Below are 14,776 nucleotides of genomic sequence, written 5' to 3'. Positions count from 1 at the left end.
TTAGACTTCTTGTGCCATATGAAGAAGTGGTTGATGAAAGTGTGTGACAGCATGAGATGGTGTTTTACTTTTGTGGTGGGTTCACATGCTGAGGAGGCAGACTGGCTGCGAGTGCAAGTAAGGTCAGGCGAGGGACGAATGGTTTCCCTTTTGTCTTCACTTTTCTCAACATCTGACGAGGGCGGGGAAAGCGGAGACTTTGGCTCAGCGCCGTCCTCTTCGCTGTCCACTTCCAGAGCCACCAGACTGGGACTGGAGCAACAAACGACCAGTTAAACACACAGACACAACAGCGCCTCCTTCTGATTGGAGAAAACATAAAACTATTTAATAATACCTGAGGTCGCAGGTGTCCATCGGTGGACTTTCTCTCTGATTGGTCAGCTCAGAGGAAGTGGGACGGTTCAGTCTGGCGAGGGCCTGGTCAGCAGGGGAGAGCGGGGGAGAGCAGGGTACAGAGGGTGGGTAGAAATCTTCTGAATCAGGTGGAGGAGTGTCAGTGGCCAGCAGGAGATCAGAGTCCACTGTGTCCCATAACCCGCTGTCCGTCCCTGTGCTGTCCCTGGTCACTCCACTGACGCTATATGTGATGTCAGCATCTTCTGCCTGAAGTAAAAACATACGGCAGGAGAAAAGAAAGACGCAATTAATCTAAAAAGCAAAGATTCTAGGACAACACTTTATTTGAAGGGGAGTGCATAAGACTGTTACTAAACTGTCATAAACACACCTGTCCTGAACATTGAGGAGGCTTCATGAATGTTTATTGAAATTAATCAAGCTAGTAATGTTGTTGTTAAGACAACTTCATATTAAGTAGGAAAAAAAATTACTTGCTTATAGCAACCTGACATTAGTACACTGGTACAATTTAGACTTGTCATAAGGATGTCATTAAGTTTTATTACACTGTCAAATCCTTTTGAAACATCCTGGACCTCAAGTAAAGCAGTACCATTTGGACTTGTCATAAGATAATATTAAAAAACAGAGAGGATAAAATAACCAGGGGCGTCTTAAGACTGCTATAACCATGTCATAACATCTGTCATGACGATAAAGGATTCTTTATGAATGCTTATCGAGATTAATCAAGCCAATAATGTCTTTGTTACGACAATTTGACAATAACTAAAACAAAGGGTGTCTTTGTTATATCAACTTGACATTAACCAAAACTACATAACCTGTCAATGTCTGTGTTTTGTCATGGCGGTGTCATGAATTAATTCCTCAACCTTATGTAAAGTGCTATGATTTGGACTTGTCATAAAGATGTCATTACGCGTTATACGGCCAGTTAGACGACAGAGTACAGTACCAAGGTGATTTAGCAATCAAAGTCAACTTTGCATTAAAGATGACACAACTGACAAAATCACACCTAACGCCAACAGTCATAAACATTCGCTAAGACTCCTTTATGTTCATGACAGGTGTCATGTTGCCAGTGCTCATTTGGGATGTAAAGACAGACCTGTGTCTGCTGTGCGATGGTCTGATGGCTGCTGTTGATCATGGAGAGCAGAGGGTCTGTAGAACTCTTGGTGAACTGACTCTGGACTCCACTGGGCTTCATGGGATGTCCATTTACTGTAATAAACACAGAGTACAATCTCATTATAGCTTCAGTGTAGTTTATAATAATTCAAACACACGACTTCTCTTTGTCTCCCCTCTCTTTCCCCAGTTAAAATCAACTCCTCTCCAGTACCGTACTGTACAAGATGTCTGCTAGGAATTTGTTTTTGTTCTGCAGGATGATTTACTGTCATGGAACACGGTGAGAAGCCACTTTTCATTACCATTATTCATTCTCACATCAGCCAAATACTCAAATGTCTGGTTGCACACTCAGAGTAGCGTGAGATAACCAGATATCTTAACCAGACAACATATTTCTCTGTCTGACACGTGACAACAAAAACATGTCATAATGTCAGACTGCTGAATCAAATTTACTTTAGTTCTGATAAGCTTTCTGCTTTGGTAATTCGGGATCATTTTGCCATAATTCTTCGATCTTTCATCACTTAAATGTCACGGCTTAGAGTAAAGAAAGGAAAATGTGATGAGACACCTCCTCCCTCTCTGTTTGACCTTTAAAGGTTTGTTTTCATAGGAAGCTCCACATATCAACATTACCAGCAGGCTTGTCTATTTGATGGGAAAAACGTGGCTTATTGACTTGTGTTGAGTCACACTCTCTTTTGTTTGATTAACAATATTTATGTGCACCCTCTCTTTGTGATATTCATGAATAGAATAAAAGAACCATGATTTCAACACCTGCACTTGGTTTGAACTCTTTAAAAAGACCAGTGTGTATTATTATCGCTGAAAACTCTTCTGTCCAGAAACTCTTGCTTTTTTAGCCACACGAGTGGCGAAGCTTGAGGGACAAAAACATTATGACTGCATGCACAGCGCCATCATCAGGTGAAATTTTTAATTTGTCCAATACTTAAGTAACTTATGAAAGTATGCAAAAAAAACAAAAATTAAAAAGTGAATTAATGAATAAATAAGGCTATGTAATGTGTAGTTTTGTCAGAAGTTGGCGGTACGGGCTATAACCAAGAAGAAGAAGCAGAGGTTGAAACCTGAAGCAAAACCATTTGTGTGCCAACCTCCAAACCTCTCATAAACTTCAAAAGAGAAGAAGAAGAACTAGAAACAAAACCAGTTGCCTTGGCGATCTACGAGAGAAAAATGAAGAAAGGTCTCCAGAAGACTGTTTCAATTGGACAAGTTGCAATTATTCTGTCATGGGACAGTTGACGCCGGCAGCGGAGACAACTTTAAATCTTTGATTGTAAGTGCAGAAGACTGTGTGCAAGAGTGTTTTTGCTTTTTATTGTGGACCCGCTGTCTTCTCCTACTCGCCCGTCGTCCAAAAGTGTGCAAAACTTTTATGCTCTTTTAGATTCTTCAAAGTAGCCACCTTCTGCTTTGATGACAACTCTGCACATTGTTGACATAATCTGAACAATTTCACTGAGTGAGAAGTGTGTCCAAATGTTTGACTGGCACTGTTGTTTATTGTTATTCATGCATGTTTTGTATGTAAAATTTATATAAAATCTATAAAGTAACCATAGCTTTCAAATTTATATAGTAAAGTTTTAATTTGGAGTAATGTTTTTGTTTGGTTTTCACATTTTTTTTTTATCCTTGATGTTTTTCATTTTATTATTTTATTGTTATTTTTAGTCTTGCAAAATTGTATTTATTGTTGTTTATTTTTAAATATGCTGCATGTGTGTGCAAAATGAGCTACATCCCTCCTAAAAGGCTGCGGTTCTACCTAGACCCATTTGCTTCCTTTTTTTGAAGGAATGAGTAGGTTCTAGATAAAACCCTTTGAATATTAAAAAGGTTCCTGGTAGAACCACCTGAGTGTGTTCTAGTCAAACCTCTTGGAATACAAAAGGGTTATTTGCAGAACCCTCTGAGCGCGTTCTGGATAGAACACTTGGAATACAAAAAAAGTTTTCTGTAGAACCCCTTGTTGGCACCTGTTTATAGTGGAAAGATTCTGGATAAAACCTCCGGACAGGGATCTGTGTGAAATCTTTCACAGATTATTCTAGGTCTAATCTTTTATGTTAGACCTTTCTGAATTTGTTACAAGTGGACCAACAACCCTTTATGGTTCCAGTAAGTACCTTTATTTCTAAGAGTGTATATAAATAAAGCTGAGTTGAGTTGAGATCAATATTTGCCTCCAAAACGTGGACATATAAATTAGTGTGAAGTATTATTAAAGAGACTTGGAAATATACAAGTACAGAGTAAAGTAAAAGTGTGCTGCATATGTACATTTCCACCACTGCCGACATGATTGCATGTCTACCAGGGTGGTGGACGGTGTATCTACTATAACAATGTGGAAAATTACCTCTCTTGATGAGAAGCCACTTTTATAACTCTTTCCACCCAGACTTTGATGTCTGGACGAGCCACGCCGGCACTAATGTAAGGGAAATCCTGGGCATCACAGAGGCATTTCCTCTCTGCAGCTCTCACACAGAGAAGCCATTAGCACACAGTTTAAACATACAAGGCAGATGTCTTACATACATTCAATGTACTTATCGTGTTTTCTCTATACGTCTCTGTCTGCTTGCTTTGATCGTATTTTCTCAAATCAAATTGTCAATGTGCGTGCAGCTGTTTAATTTAAAGGATGGTGACAGATAGAAGCAGCACCAGCCTCAGCTGGTAGACTAATTGTCACACGGGCTACTTCCAGCAATAACTGACACATGCTGAGTTATGTCAGTGAAACCCGAGAAGCCCTTACGATCATTTCAACAGATCTGGAAAAAACAATAACTCTGAATGACAACTTTGTACCACAGCGGCCTCGAGGTGCTCCCATCACAACAAAAATATTCATCTCACCAGGGAGTTTGATGACTTGAGCAATACAGAAGAATCTGTGCTCTGCTTTAGGGGGAAACACTGGGATCAATGCCCCATTGTTGTCACTCATCGCTACTTCACGAAGACACAGTATCACACGCACACTTCAGTTAATGGTCACAAAGTTTACAGGGCTCCATTCAGCAGCAGCGGAGTTGCTCTAAAGTTTACAACAAACTCTTCATTCTTCCACAACAAAACACAGGAAATTAGCATTCACAGTAACCATAGCAACGCTTGAAACATTTCAGCATCCTCACTGGTTTTACTGCCCAGTCAGCATTGTGAGAGCACGCTAGCTCCACTCATTTACTCAAGAATTGAACATGCTAACTAGAACCATAAAAGGTTCTTTGGTTTGTCCCCACAAGAGAACTAATTTTGGTTCCTGGTAAAACCCTTGGAACCCAGAGAGTTCTACACAGGACCCAACATAAAGGGTTTTACCTAGAAGCACCAGTGGAGGTTTTCACCACAACCCCCTTTGAGAGGTTCTAAAGGAAAATCCTTTTATGGTGCAATGTTTCTACCCAGAATCCAGCAGGGGGTCCTACCAAGAACCCTTTTATATTCCAAAGATTTTATCTAGTACCCACCCTAGGGGTTCTACAGAGAAACCTTTTAAATTGCAAAACTTTTATCTAGAAAGCCACTCTGGAGGTTCAACCAGGAACCCTCTCCATTTCATATTATGGTACAAAGAACCCTTGCCGAAAGAGTTCTTCAAGGCTTTCAACAAGCCTTGAAGAACCCTTTTTTCAAAAAGGGTTCTCTGGATGTAAAGGGGTTCTTTATGGAATTCTTCCTCTTACAAAGCACCCTTGAGAAACCCTGTTTTCAACAGAAGGTTCTTCAGAAGCAAACGGTTCTGGGTAGAACCGCAGCCCTTTAGGGAGAACACAGATGGGAATGGAAGGGAGTTTGTCCTGGAGCCCAACATAAAGGGGTACATCTAGAACCATCAACTAGAGCCCCCTGTGAGAGGCTCTAAAGGAGAACCCTTTTATGGTGCAATGGTTTTACCCAGAATCTTTCTACCTTGTAGAAAACACTAACCGAGAACCCTCTTATATGCCAAGGATTTCATTTACAACCTATCCAGGGGGTTCTACCACAAACCCTTCTATTAGACCCACCAGGCAGTTCTACTGACAACCCTCTAATAGTCAAATGGTTTTATTTATAACCCTTCCAGGGGATTCTACCAAGAATCATCTTATATTCCAATGGTTTTATCTAGAACCAACCTATGCAAAAACCTCTTTCATATTATAGTAAAAAAAAAAACATTGACAAAAGAGTTCTTTAGGGATTTCAGCAATCCTTGGAGGATTCTTCAGAAGAAAATGGTTCTAGGTAGAACCTCAGCCATTCAGGAAGAACCCTCGTGGAACCCTTATCTCTTAGAGTGTACAATCCTGTGTGCACGCGTGTGGTTAAAGAGAATTCAAGGTTAATGTATGTGTCTCACCTAAAATGTCAGCTTTTGTAAACCTGAAACATTTGAGCTCGTTAACATCCTGCCTCTTAATTCAAGTACAGAGCTCCACTGTCCAAGGGGAGGCGGGGAAGGGAGGGGGGGGGTGGCAGGGCAACAGGCCAGAGGGAGGTGGGGGGGCATCTCCCAGCTCAGACTGGGACAAGCCTGACCCCATTCCAGTCTTTGTCCCAGTGACAGGGCAGATTCCTGGGCGCTCACACTGAGTCATAGTGGAAGCCAGCAGGTCTGGTAAAGACCCCAACCTGCACCGCCGGAGGGCGAACTCCAGGAGGATAAAACATCGTTTTAATCAAAGAAAACTGCTCATCAACCTCAGACAGAAGTGAATCCCTGTCTGTGTCTATAAAGCAGTAAGTGTATTGATTTCCTATGATGTGATTCAAACCAGAGCTCTGCATATTGTGCCAGCACCACAAGAGAAAGGATTCCAGTCTCAACCAGCTTATTATGCTCTGTTCCCACACCCTGCTGTTCAGTACAGCCACAAATATGTTGTTGTATTTTTTCATGGATTACAGCTTCATCATTTAAGCCACATGGAGCTCCTTGCTAATGCCTGTGCAAAATAAAAACGCTTAACCAGAAGTTGATGCACAATATACATACACCCTCCTTCTCCCAAGAAGAGTCTTGTACCAGATGCTATGTTTGTGGCCATGTTAACAAAAGAAGATTTAATTAATTTATTGAAGGTAACAGTGCATTTCCTGCCAGCCATTGGTAGCTAGTTGTTATGACTTCCAGGAAAACACAGGATATGTTGGATACATCAGAGAGTGAGGAACATGATTTCTATCTGAGTAAAGTCACATAGACTTTCTACTAAACTACATCTTTTGTTATTGTTTTAATGAGAGAAAGACCCCTAGCATTAAATTTATATATTGTGCATGTTCAAGGGAAGTGTCCTTCACAATTGCTCAGCAATTTCAAATTAACTTAAAACAAACAACCTTTGTGACCTTCTGTTTGTACAACAAATCATAAAGTGTCCATCACATCCGTCATCTGCAAAGGCAGGCACCTGAGCACATCTGGCACCTACAACATCAGGTCCTCTAGATATAACTCTACTATCCAGCAATTGAAGCCAGATGACAAAGTATTATTGCCATAATATTAAAAATGGAAACAGTTTTTTGGTCTGGATATGTTGCTATTGAGCCTAGCCAAAATGTTGAGCAAATAAATCATCAATTTACGTCCACATCCTCAGTCAACATTACTCTCTTTCAGAGGCTGCAGTGGGCTGAGTTTTAAAGCTAGAGTGCAGATACTGGTGTCATTTAAAAGAAGAATAGTGGTCTTCGAGGTCGTCAAGGGAGGTAAATAACTTTCAAAAGTTAGGCTGCATTTTGGTGAGCGAAAAAGTTTGATTTTCAAAGTTGACCCTTGACCTCTCACCACAAGGCATCTCCCCTTTACAGACATGACCATTTCTGCTAATCCCATGCAGTTTTGGGCAAAAACCATAATGTTTTTTGCATTGTAAATGTGTTTAAGTATTGACTATCATTAGCTCGATGCTAACTGATAATGGGAATTACCAGTAATGCGTTAATGGAAATTAGTATTGCAACCGCAGAAATATTATGTTAACAAACAGATCCATTTTACTTCACATGCTTGACATAAATTAACATGTGTGGTCATACTTTCAAACATATATGTTCTGTGGAAACAAACTAATTCACAATTATAACTCAATCTGCTACTCTGCAGCTTCAACACTCCATGCTTACACCAACCTCAAAACCCCAAAACTCAAACTCAAAATTCCCAGTGCAGCCAGAGGCTCCATTCACTTTGACCCAACATCTCACGTTATTTACTATTTTCTTATGGCACCAGCTTGCTGAGCAGGAATGGCTAAATGTAGCTGCTTTGCCTTATTTCAAAATTTGGATAATTTTATTTAATGCACTCAAAAATGTTCCAAACTCTGAATTGCTCTGAATTAACTTCAAAAAGCAACGAAACAAGTGCAAGAAGACTGAATCTCAACCACGACTTCAGTTCCCTACATTTACTGAAAAACCACCAACATAACCTGCACCCAAATACCTGACCTGCACATCACATGTCCACAACATAAACACTTACAATAAACAATACATTTACAATAAACAAATCAATATTAAAAATACTCTCAATAATTAGAATGCCAAAATATGTTTACTACTACATTCTTTATTACTTTTTTCTTTTTTACTACTTTTATATACAGTATACTAATAATGTGCATGTGATGTGCGTTGTTTTTGGAAATCTGTTTCATAATTTACAATCTCTAGAAGTATATGACTCAACTTTTTTCCCATGGTGTAGTTTTTAAAAAAGCAAACAAAATCACAATAAATCGTAATATCGAATTGAAGCACTTAAGAAATTCAATATAAATATCAAATCAGCATCGAAATATTGTGATAAAACTGAATCAGGAGATAGAAAACAGAACGTTTATTACAGATTCATAACAGGAAAACCTTGAGCTACATCTCAAATTAATCTTCAGGTTTCCAGCTTTTAGTTGATGTATTACACTTCTATGTGGGATTTACTGTTGACCCGCAGACTCACTCTAAAGATCCCCTGTCCCCCTCTAAAAATGACAAAAAAAGGAGGGAAGGAGTGGAAGAGGTTAAATCCTGGAGGTAGATAAATAAATTGATGTTGATAGATCCACTTACGAGATAACAAGGATGGGAACTCATCATCGTCATCCAAAGACAGAACAAGCTGTTCTTCGAAAACCTTCAAAACAAACCAGAAACACACACAGAACAGGCATGTCTCTTAGGAAAAATCAAGCACTGTTTACTTTAAAACAACACAGATACAAACAAAAGTTGCATGCAAAGAACCAGCAGCGAACTCGAGAGGCAAAATCTAAACATTTACAGACACGCAGACTAACATATATACATGCATGTGTACTCACATTGTCCACCAGCGTGTTCTCGTCCACTCGCAGCTCCTTGCTAATGCCTGTGCAAAATAAAAATATTTAACCAGGAGTTGATGCATGACACACTCTCCTCCTCCTCCTCCTCCTCCTCTTCCTCAGGTTCTCTGGATATGACTCTACTATCCAGGAATGGAAAACTGGCCAATGAGATGTTGTGCTCGTGCAAAGCAGCAGGTCCAGAGGAAGAGCACATACTCCCCACTGTGAGGCTGTTATTTCGAGACGATTAATGGACGGCTGCCGCAGCCGGGACAGAGTTAAGGTCAATACTGAGGAACACTTCCTGCTTCCCTTTATGAGTCGATACTGCCATCTGCCATCGCTATGGTTACCAAAAACAGTGGCCACAGGTTAAGTGAGAGCTGTCAAATGTATGTGAACTCTTAGAAATAAGGGTTCTAAAAGGGTTCTTCCTGATTGGCTGAGGTTCTACCAAGAAAGATTTACTTCTAAAGAACCCTTTGTTGACGAAAGGGGTTCTCTGTAAGAACAACAGTTCTATTAACAATGCTTTTCAAAGAAAGAACTCTTTTTGGCAGAAAAAAAATTATTTTGATTGTTGAAATCTTTGAAGAACTTTTAGATGAAACCCTTGGAATATAAAAAGGCCGTCATTAGAACGCCCTGGGTGGGTTCTATATGAAACTCTTGGAATACAAAAAGGTTCTCGGTGGAACAATTTGGCTGGGTTCTAGACAAACCCTTTGGAATATAGAAAGGTTTTCAGTAGAACCCCTAGGTGGGTTCTGGATAAAACCCTTGGAATATAAAAGCGTTCTCAGTAGAACTCCTGAGTGGGCTCTAGATTAAACCCCTGGACTAAAAAAGTGTTCTCAGTTGAACCCCCTGGGCAGGTTCTGGATACTACGCTTGGAATTTAAAAGAGCTCTCGGTAGAACCCCCAGGTGGGTTCTAGATGAAGTCCTTGGAAAAGAGGAATCTCTGAAAAAACCCATATGTGGGTTCTAGATAAACACTTTAAATAAAAAGGTTCTTTGTAGAACCCTCTGGATGGTTCCTAGATAAAACCCTTGGAATATAATAGATTTTTGGTAGAACCCCCTGGCTAATTCTAGATAAACCCTTGGAATATAAAAGGGCTCTCAGTAGAACCCCCTGGGTGGGTTCTGGATAGAACCCCAAGAGAGGGTTCTGGGTGGAACCATTACACAACAGAAGGGTTCACAGTGGAAACTCTCACAGAGGGTTCTGAATGAAACCTTTCACAGATGGTTCTAGGTATAACCCTTTATGTTGGGTTCTAGGTGTGGAACCTTTATAAAAAGGTTTGACCAGGAACCAAAAAGAGTTCTCCTTTTTTTACTTTATGGTTCTTGTTAGGACCTTTTGTTCTCAGAGGGTGTGTGTGCATGACAGGAAGAAACAGACATAAAAATAAGAGAGGTAGTGGCAGCATTGAGGGGTGTGTGTGTGTGTGTGTGTGTGTGTGTGTGTGTGTGTGTGTGTGTGTGTGTGTGTGTGTGTGTGTGTGTTTGCATGCCAGCCTGAGCGCGTCACCTCAGGATAAAAACACAATCTGCCCCCTTCAGTTTTCTCTGTCCTCTCTGAGGAAAGAAGAAGCACGTGTGCCTTTTATGGTGTTTTCTTAGTCCCTTTAGGTTGTAAGTGATGGATGTCTGACCATACTAATGTTTGCTCAAGTGGATCTGCGGCAGCTCGTTTTCCACCCGCTCTTCAGTAAAAGTCTCTGCACCCTGCATACCGCCGACCGCACGCAGACAGACAGCAAATAAGAGCTGTTTGTGCCTGTAGAGACCACTGTGATGGCAATACCAGGGCCGCAACTACTGATTATTTATCATATTTATTGAGTACTCTGTGGATCATTATAGGCATAGTTCTGTTTTTTTGAAGTGGGGGCGTATGAGGTACTTATAAATAGTCTGTGTAATACTTACAGTAAATGGCGGTCGACATGCCCCCAGTTTGAAGATGCAGCAGGAGTATCCGTGTAGGAAGCAAAGAACTGCAGCGGACAGCTGCAAAATATAGTTTAGCCACCTAAAAAAAATCATATCAGTTTACGCGTACACTATGTTTAGAATATTTTCACAGCTTTAAAACTTTTACAACAGGAAACCGCCGTTGTATAAGCCAAGTGTCACTCTCTCCACACCAAACTCTGCTGCTGCCTCCATCTGTTAGTTTGTTTGTGTTATGGTGTGACTTTGTCTGAATACAGACTGATCTCTTAAAACAAAGACACAAACAAACTAACTATTCTGTGCTCTGCAAGGTAAAATAACAGCTTTTGACCAGTGGAGTCTGGTTGCTGTAGAGAAAGCGATGATTGGCTTATATAATGGTACTTTCCCATCAGAATAAGCTGTTTGATAGCAAGGTAAAGTGGTGAAAATATTCCAAATACAGCGTACATTTAAACTAAAATTGACTTTCTTGAGGCGGGCCTTGAGGCTATAGTATATTTTGCTGCTGATCCTGCGCACAGAAGAAAACTGCTGAGTGTCTTCTGGACTATAGATATGTACCTCATACATACCCAACTTAAAAAAATATGAACTATCCCTTTAAGTGTAAAAAAAAAAAGAGTAAAAACATGGCCATTAAGTTTCTCAGAGCCTGAGGTAACAACAGTCCATAAACCAAAAATCTTTGATTTAGAGCAACATAAAACGGAGAAAATCAGCAGTGAGAAGCTGCTTCATAAATGAATTAAAATATGAATGTTTTAGTGAGTCTGTGCACTGTGTCACTCTGTGTGTGTGTGTGTGTGTGTGTGTGTGTGTGTGTGTGTCTGGCTCTGTGTGTGTCACGTTTGTTTTTCTCAGCTTGTGTTACACGGTTGGTGCATCCATGTGACAGGTAGCGTGTTGCACATGAGGCACGACGCAGGTGATGTCTCATGTAGGAGCATCATGGGTAAACATGCACTTGATTACAGCTGAGTAGTACAATTAGTATAATTGTACGGTTAACCTCATTAACATTTAATCAAACGGGCTTCATCAGTGGCAATTTTGTTTTCACTGGTGGGAATGAAATCAATTTTAATTTAAGATTGCTGTGAAACACTTTTGACATGTTACAACATTATTTTCACATACTGGAATTACATTTTGACTCGATGTAGCATCACACTAAACTGCCCTCTACGGCTGGTGGATGATTAAAAGCATCTTAAGATACACGTCTGAGTCACCGATAACAACACCTCCTTATCAGACGATTGCAAATAAATTTGAAGGTAATAAATGGCCACTGTTAACAGGAATTCAGTGTTTTTTGAAGCCATCTCACCTTCATCACGAGGAGTGAATTCACGTTTGCCTCTCTTGTCTGTTTCACCATCAGCTTTGAGCACATCGATCTGGAACAAAAACAGATCTTATGTTATTATAGTCGTACTCCGAATTACCAAATTACAACAAAGAAATCACAGAATAAAAGCATTATTATGACATTATATAGTATTATGTTCAGACTGTCTTAAAGGGACAGTTCAACCCAAAATCAAAAACACATATTTTCCCTCTTACCTGTAGTGTTATTTATCCATCTAGACAGTTTTGGTGCGAGTTGTCGAATTTTGGAGATATCGGCTATAGACATGTCTGCCTTCTCTCTGAGATGGCACTCGGCTTTATTAAAAATTAAATTGAGATTAAATGAAAAAATTCCCTCTTATGGTGAACTGTCCCTATAGTCATTTGATTTAAAAAGAAAAAGCTACAAAACTCTAAAAGGAAAACCCTGCCCAGTATCTAATGGGATCAAATATTTCAAAATGTCATGCAACTTTACTCTGCACAGGCTGCCATCACTGTATCCTTCCTTGTGTGTCCTTTTCCTGTTAGCCCCTCACATGTCCTCTGATTTACAAGCTGCAGTGTTTTGTTTACTGTTACTTGGTCAACTCTTATCAAAATGTCTGCTTGCATGTTATAAAGGGTGTGAGAGTCAATGGCTTACTGTTTACACAAGGCCGAACAAAACCTGTGCAAATGTCCTTATCACGACAGCAACACACATTACATCACGCACAAAGACGCATGGGAAAATTTATCAGCCGTTTCTGTCCGGAATCATATATTAAATGCGATAACAATAAGGATTTTGAATGAGGTTGTTTGCTCTCACCAGTTTGAGGATGCTGTCGTCCCTCAGTCTGTCTCGGAGGATCGCGATGGCATCCCGAGGGCAGCTGCCGGGTGTCTGCCGCACAGTCAGGGTCAGGGAGTCCGTCGCGGGACAAAACCGCAGCATGCAGGAGCTGTCGGACCACACGCACCACACACCTGGAACAGGGCCGACCACAGGACCTGGAGGACTGATGAGAGGGGAGAAAAAAAGCACCTACAGTTAGAACAAAGATTAGAGGAAGGAAGTGTGGTTATCATAAAGCGAATTTAATGAGAAAGGAGCCTCCCCTGTGAATCAGCCTTATCAAAATCTTACTTAGTCATCATCTACGCTAAGACTGGGTTGCACCAACAAAGATTTATTTAATCTAAAATTAGTTCTCATCAGAGTTCAGCAAAACTAGTTTTAAAATTAGTTAATCCAAATTTAAGATTAAGCAGAGCTCTGTTGCACAGTTAAAAGTGAATCTCTGTCTAGTAAATCAAGTTTATTCATGTAAACAGAAATTAAGCAGCCATTAGAGTGAATGAGTGAAGTGAGGAGAGACTGAACAGAGGTTTAAAGAGAATTTTAAATTGAAATTTTCTTTATTTTAAAATGGTGCAAGATGATTTAATCGGGTTTGAAAATGAATATGTATGCTTGACAAGTTCGCAACCTCTCAATACAACTTTATCACTGCAGGGGACTTAATCATACATCAGCCACATTTTAGGTGGTTTAATATGATTTTGTGCACATTTAAGTTCTTATTACACTTTTCTACATGCAGCTTCTGTTAGCATACCCACCTTCATGGCAGCTGTTATGTCTTGAAACCTGAGACACATGAAGCGATTCAGATGCGCGGTCCATAAACAGCGGTATTTTTTTTTTCCTACTTGAGTAAATTTCTGTAATTGTTTTCATGTTTTCCTTCATTTGAGTGGATTTTTGTGCTATGCGTTTCTTTTTATGAAAATGGGAATCTGCTGATAAGACAGAGTCTGCTGTTTATATGTATGGTCCTCTAAAGAAGAGCTGAGCTGATAATAATGTTTGAGTCATGGCTAACATGGTCTTGGATCATGTGTGGTTTCTAGCAGCCTGCTGATATAATGAGGAGCTTCCCTTCTGATTAAAAACATTCTGGAAAGCCTTAAAACTACATAAATAGCTCAAGAAATTCCCTTCAAAAAGGCTCCAGGGACCAACTAAACACATTTGTCTGGGAAACTGAAGGGCATACTATTATATTCATGTACTTTATGCATCGCCATGGTGTTCTCACAAATAAAAGACAACAAAAAGCATCGTAGCCTTACGCTGCCAGCGCCCTGAACATGGCATGCTGCCCATCCTTCTGTGCCAGCTGCAGGGGCGTGTCTCCCTCCTGATTGGGTAAGGTCAGTGACCTTTGGCCTCTCGGTTGGTGAATCAAGAAACGGGAGAGACGGACCAAACCCAAACGCACTGCAAGGTGAAGGAGGGTTTCTTTGGGCTGAAGCTCAGCAGCTGGAGACAGAAACAAAGAATGAAGACGGAATGATATACAGGCAGAGACACACTGTGTGCTGTAGTTTTACCTTAAGTTAATGAAGGAATCATGTTTATTTACAGATTTTAAGCATTTATGTAAGGCTTTTTGTCTTGAAAATAAATCACCCACTATTAAGAATAGGGAAAAATCATGTCCTACCAAAAAACCCCCTCTTTCTTAAATTCTTAATACCAACAGTCTAAACTCTGTGTCAGAAAACACCCTTGTCCCAACATGA

At 40.2% G+C, this 14,776-nt stretch overlaps 1 protein-coding gene across 4 annotated transcripts in view; it reads right to left on the bottom strand.

Annotated features, from left to right (window-relative positions):
• The window catches only part of arhgef28a (Rho guanine nucleotide exchange factor (GEF) 28a), a 68,143-nt gene that overhangs the window by 31,877 nt on the left and 21,490 nt on the right, over window positions 1-14,776 (bottom strand). For all 4 annotated transcript variants that reach the window (XM_084745595.1, XM_084745592.1, XM_084745593.1 and 1 more), the window contains exons 5-12: window positions 14,324-14,513; window positions 13,017-13,206; window positions 12,177-12,246; window positions 8,871-8,917; window positions 8,620-8,683; window positions 1,478-1,593; window positions 338-606; window positions 69-252 (exon numbers count right to left, since the gene is read on the bottom strand). In XM_084745595.1, coding sequence (XP_084601721.1) covers window positions 69-252; window positions 338-606; window positions 1,478-1,593; window positions 8,620-8,683; window positions 8,871-8,917; window positions 12,177-12,246; window positions 13,017-13,206; window positions 14,324-14,513 — 1,130 coding nt within the window. The remainder of the gene's footprint in view (window positions 1-68; window positions 253-337; window positions 607-1,477; window positions 1,594-8,619; window positions 8,684-8,870; window positions 8,918-12,176; window positions 12,247-13,016; window positions 13,207-14,323; window positions 14,514-14,776) is intronic.

This window comes from Lutjanus erythropterus, chromosome 20, assembly GCF_056507025.1.
Source record: "Lutjanus erythropterus isolate fLutEry1 chromosome 20, fLutEry1.hap2, whole genome shotgun sequence".
Lineage (NCBI taxonomy): Eukaryota > Metazoa > Chordata > Actinopteri > Lutjaniformes > Lutjanidae > Lutjanus > Lutjanus erythropterus.
The sequence above is the reverse complement of the archived record's forward strand: the minus strand, read 5'-3'. Positions and strand labels throughout refer to the sequence as shown.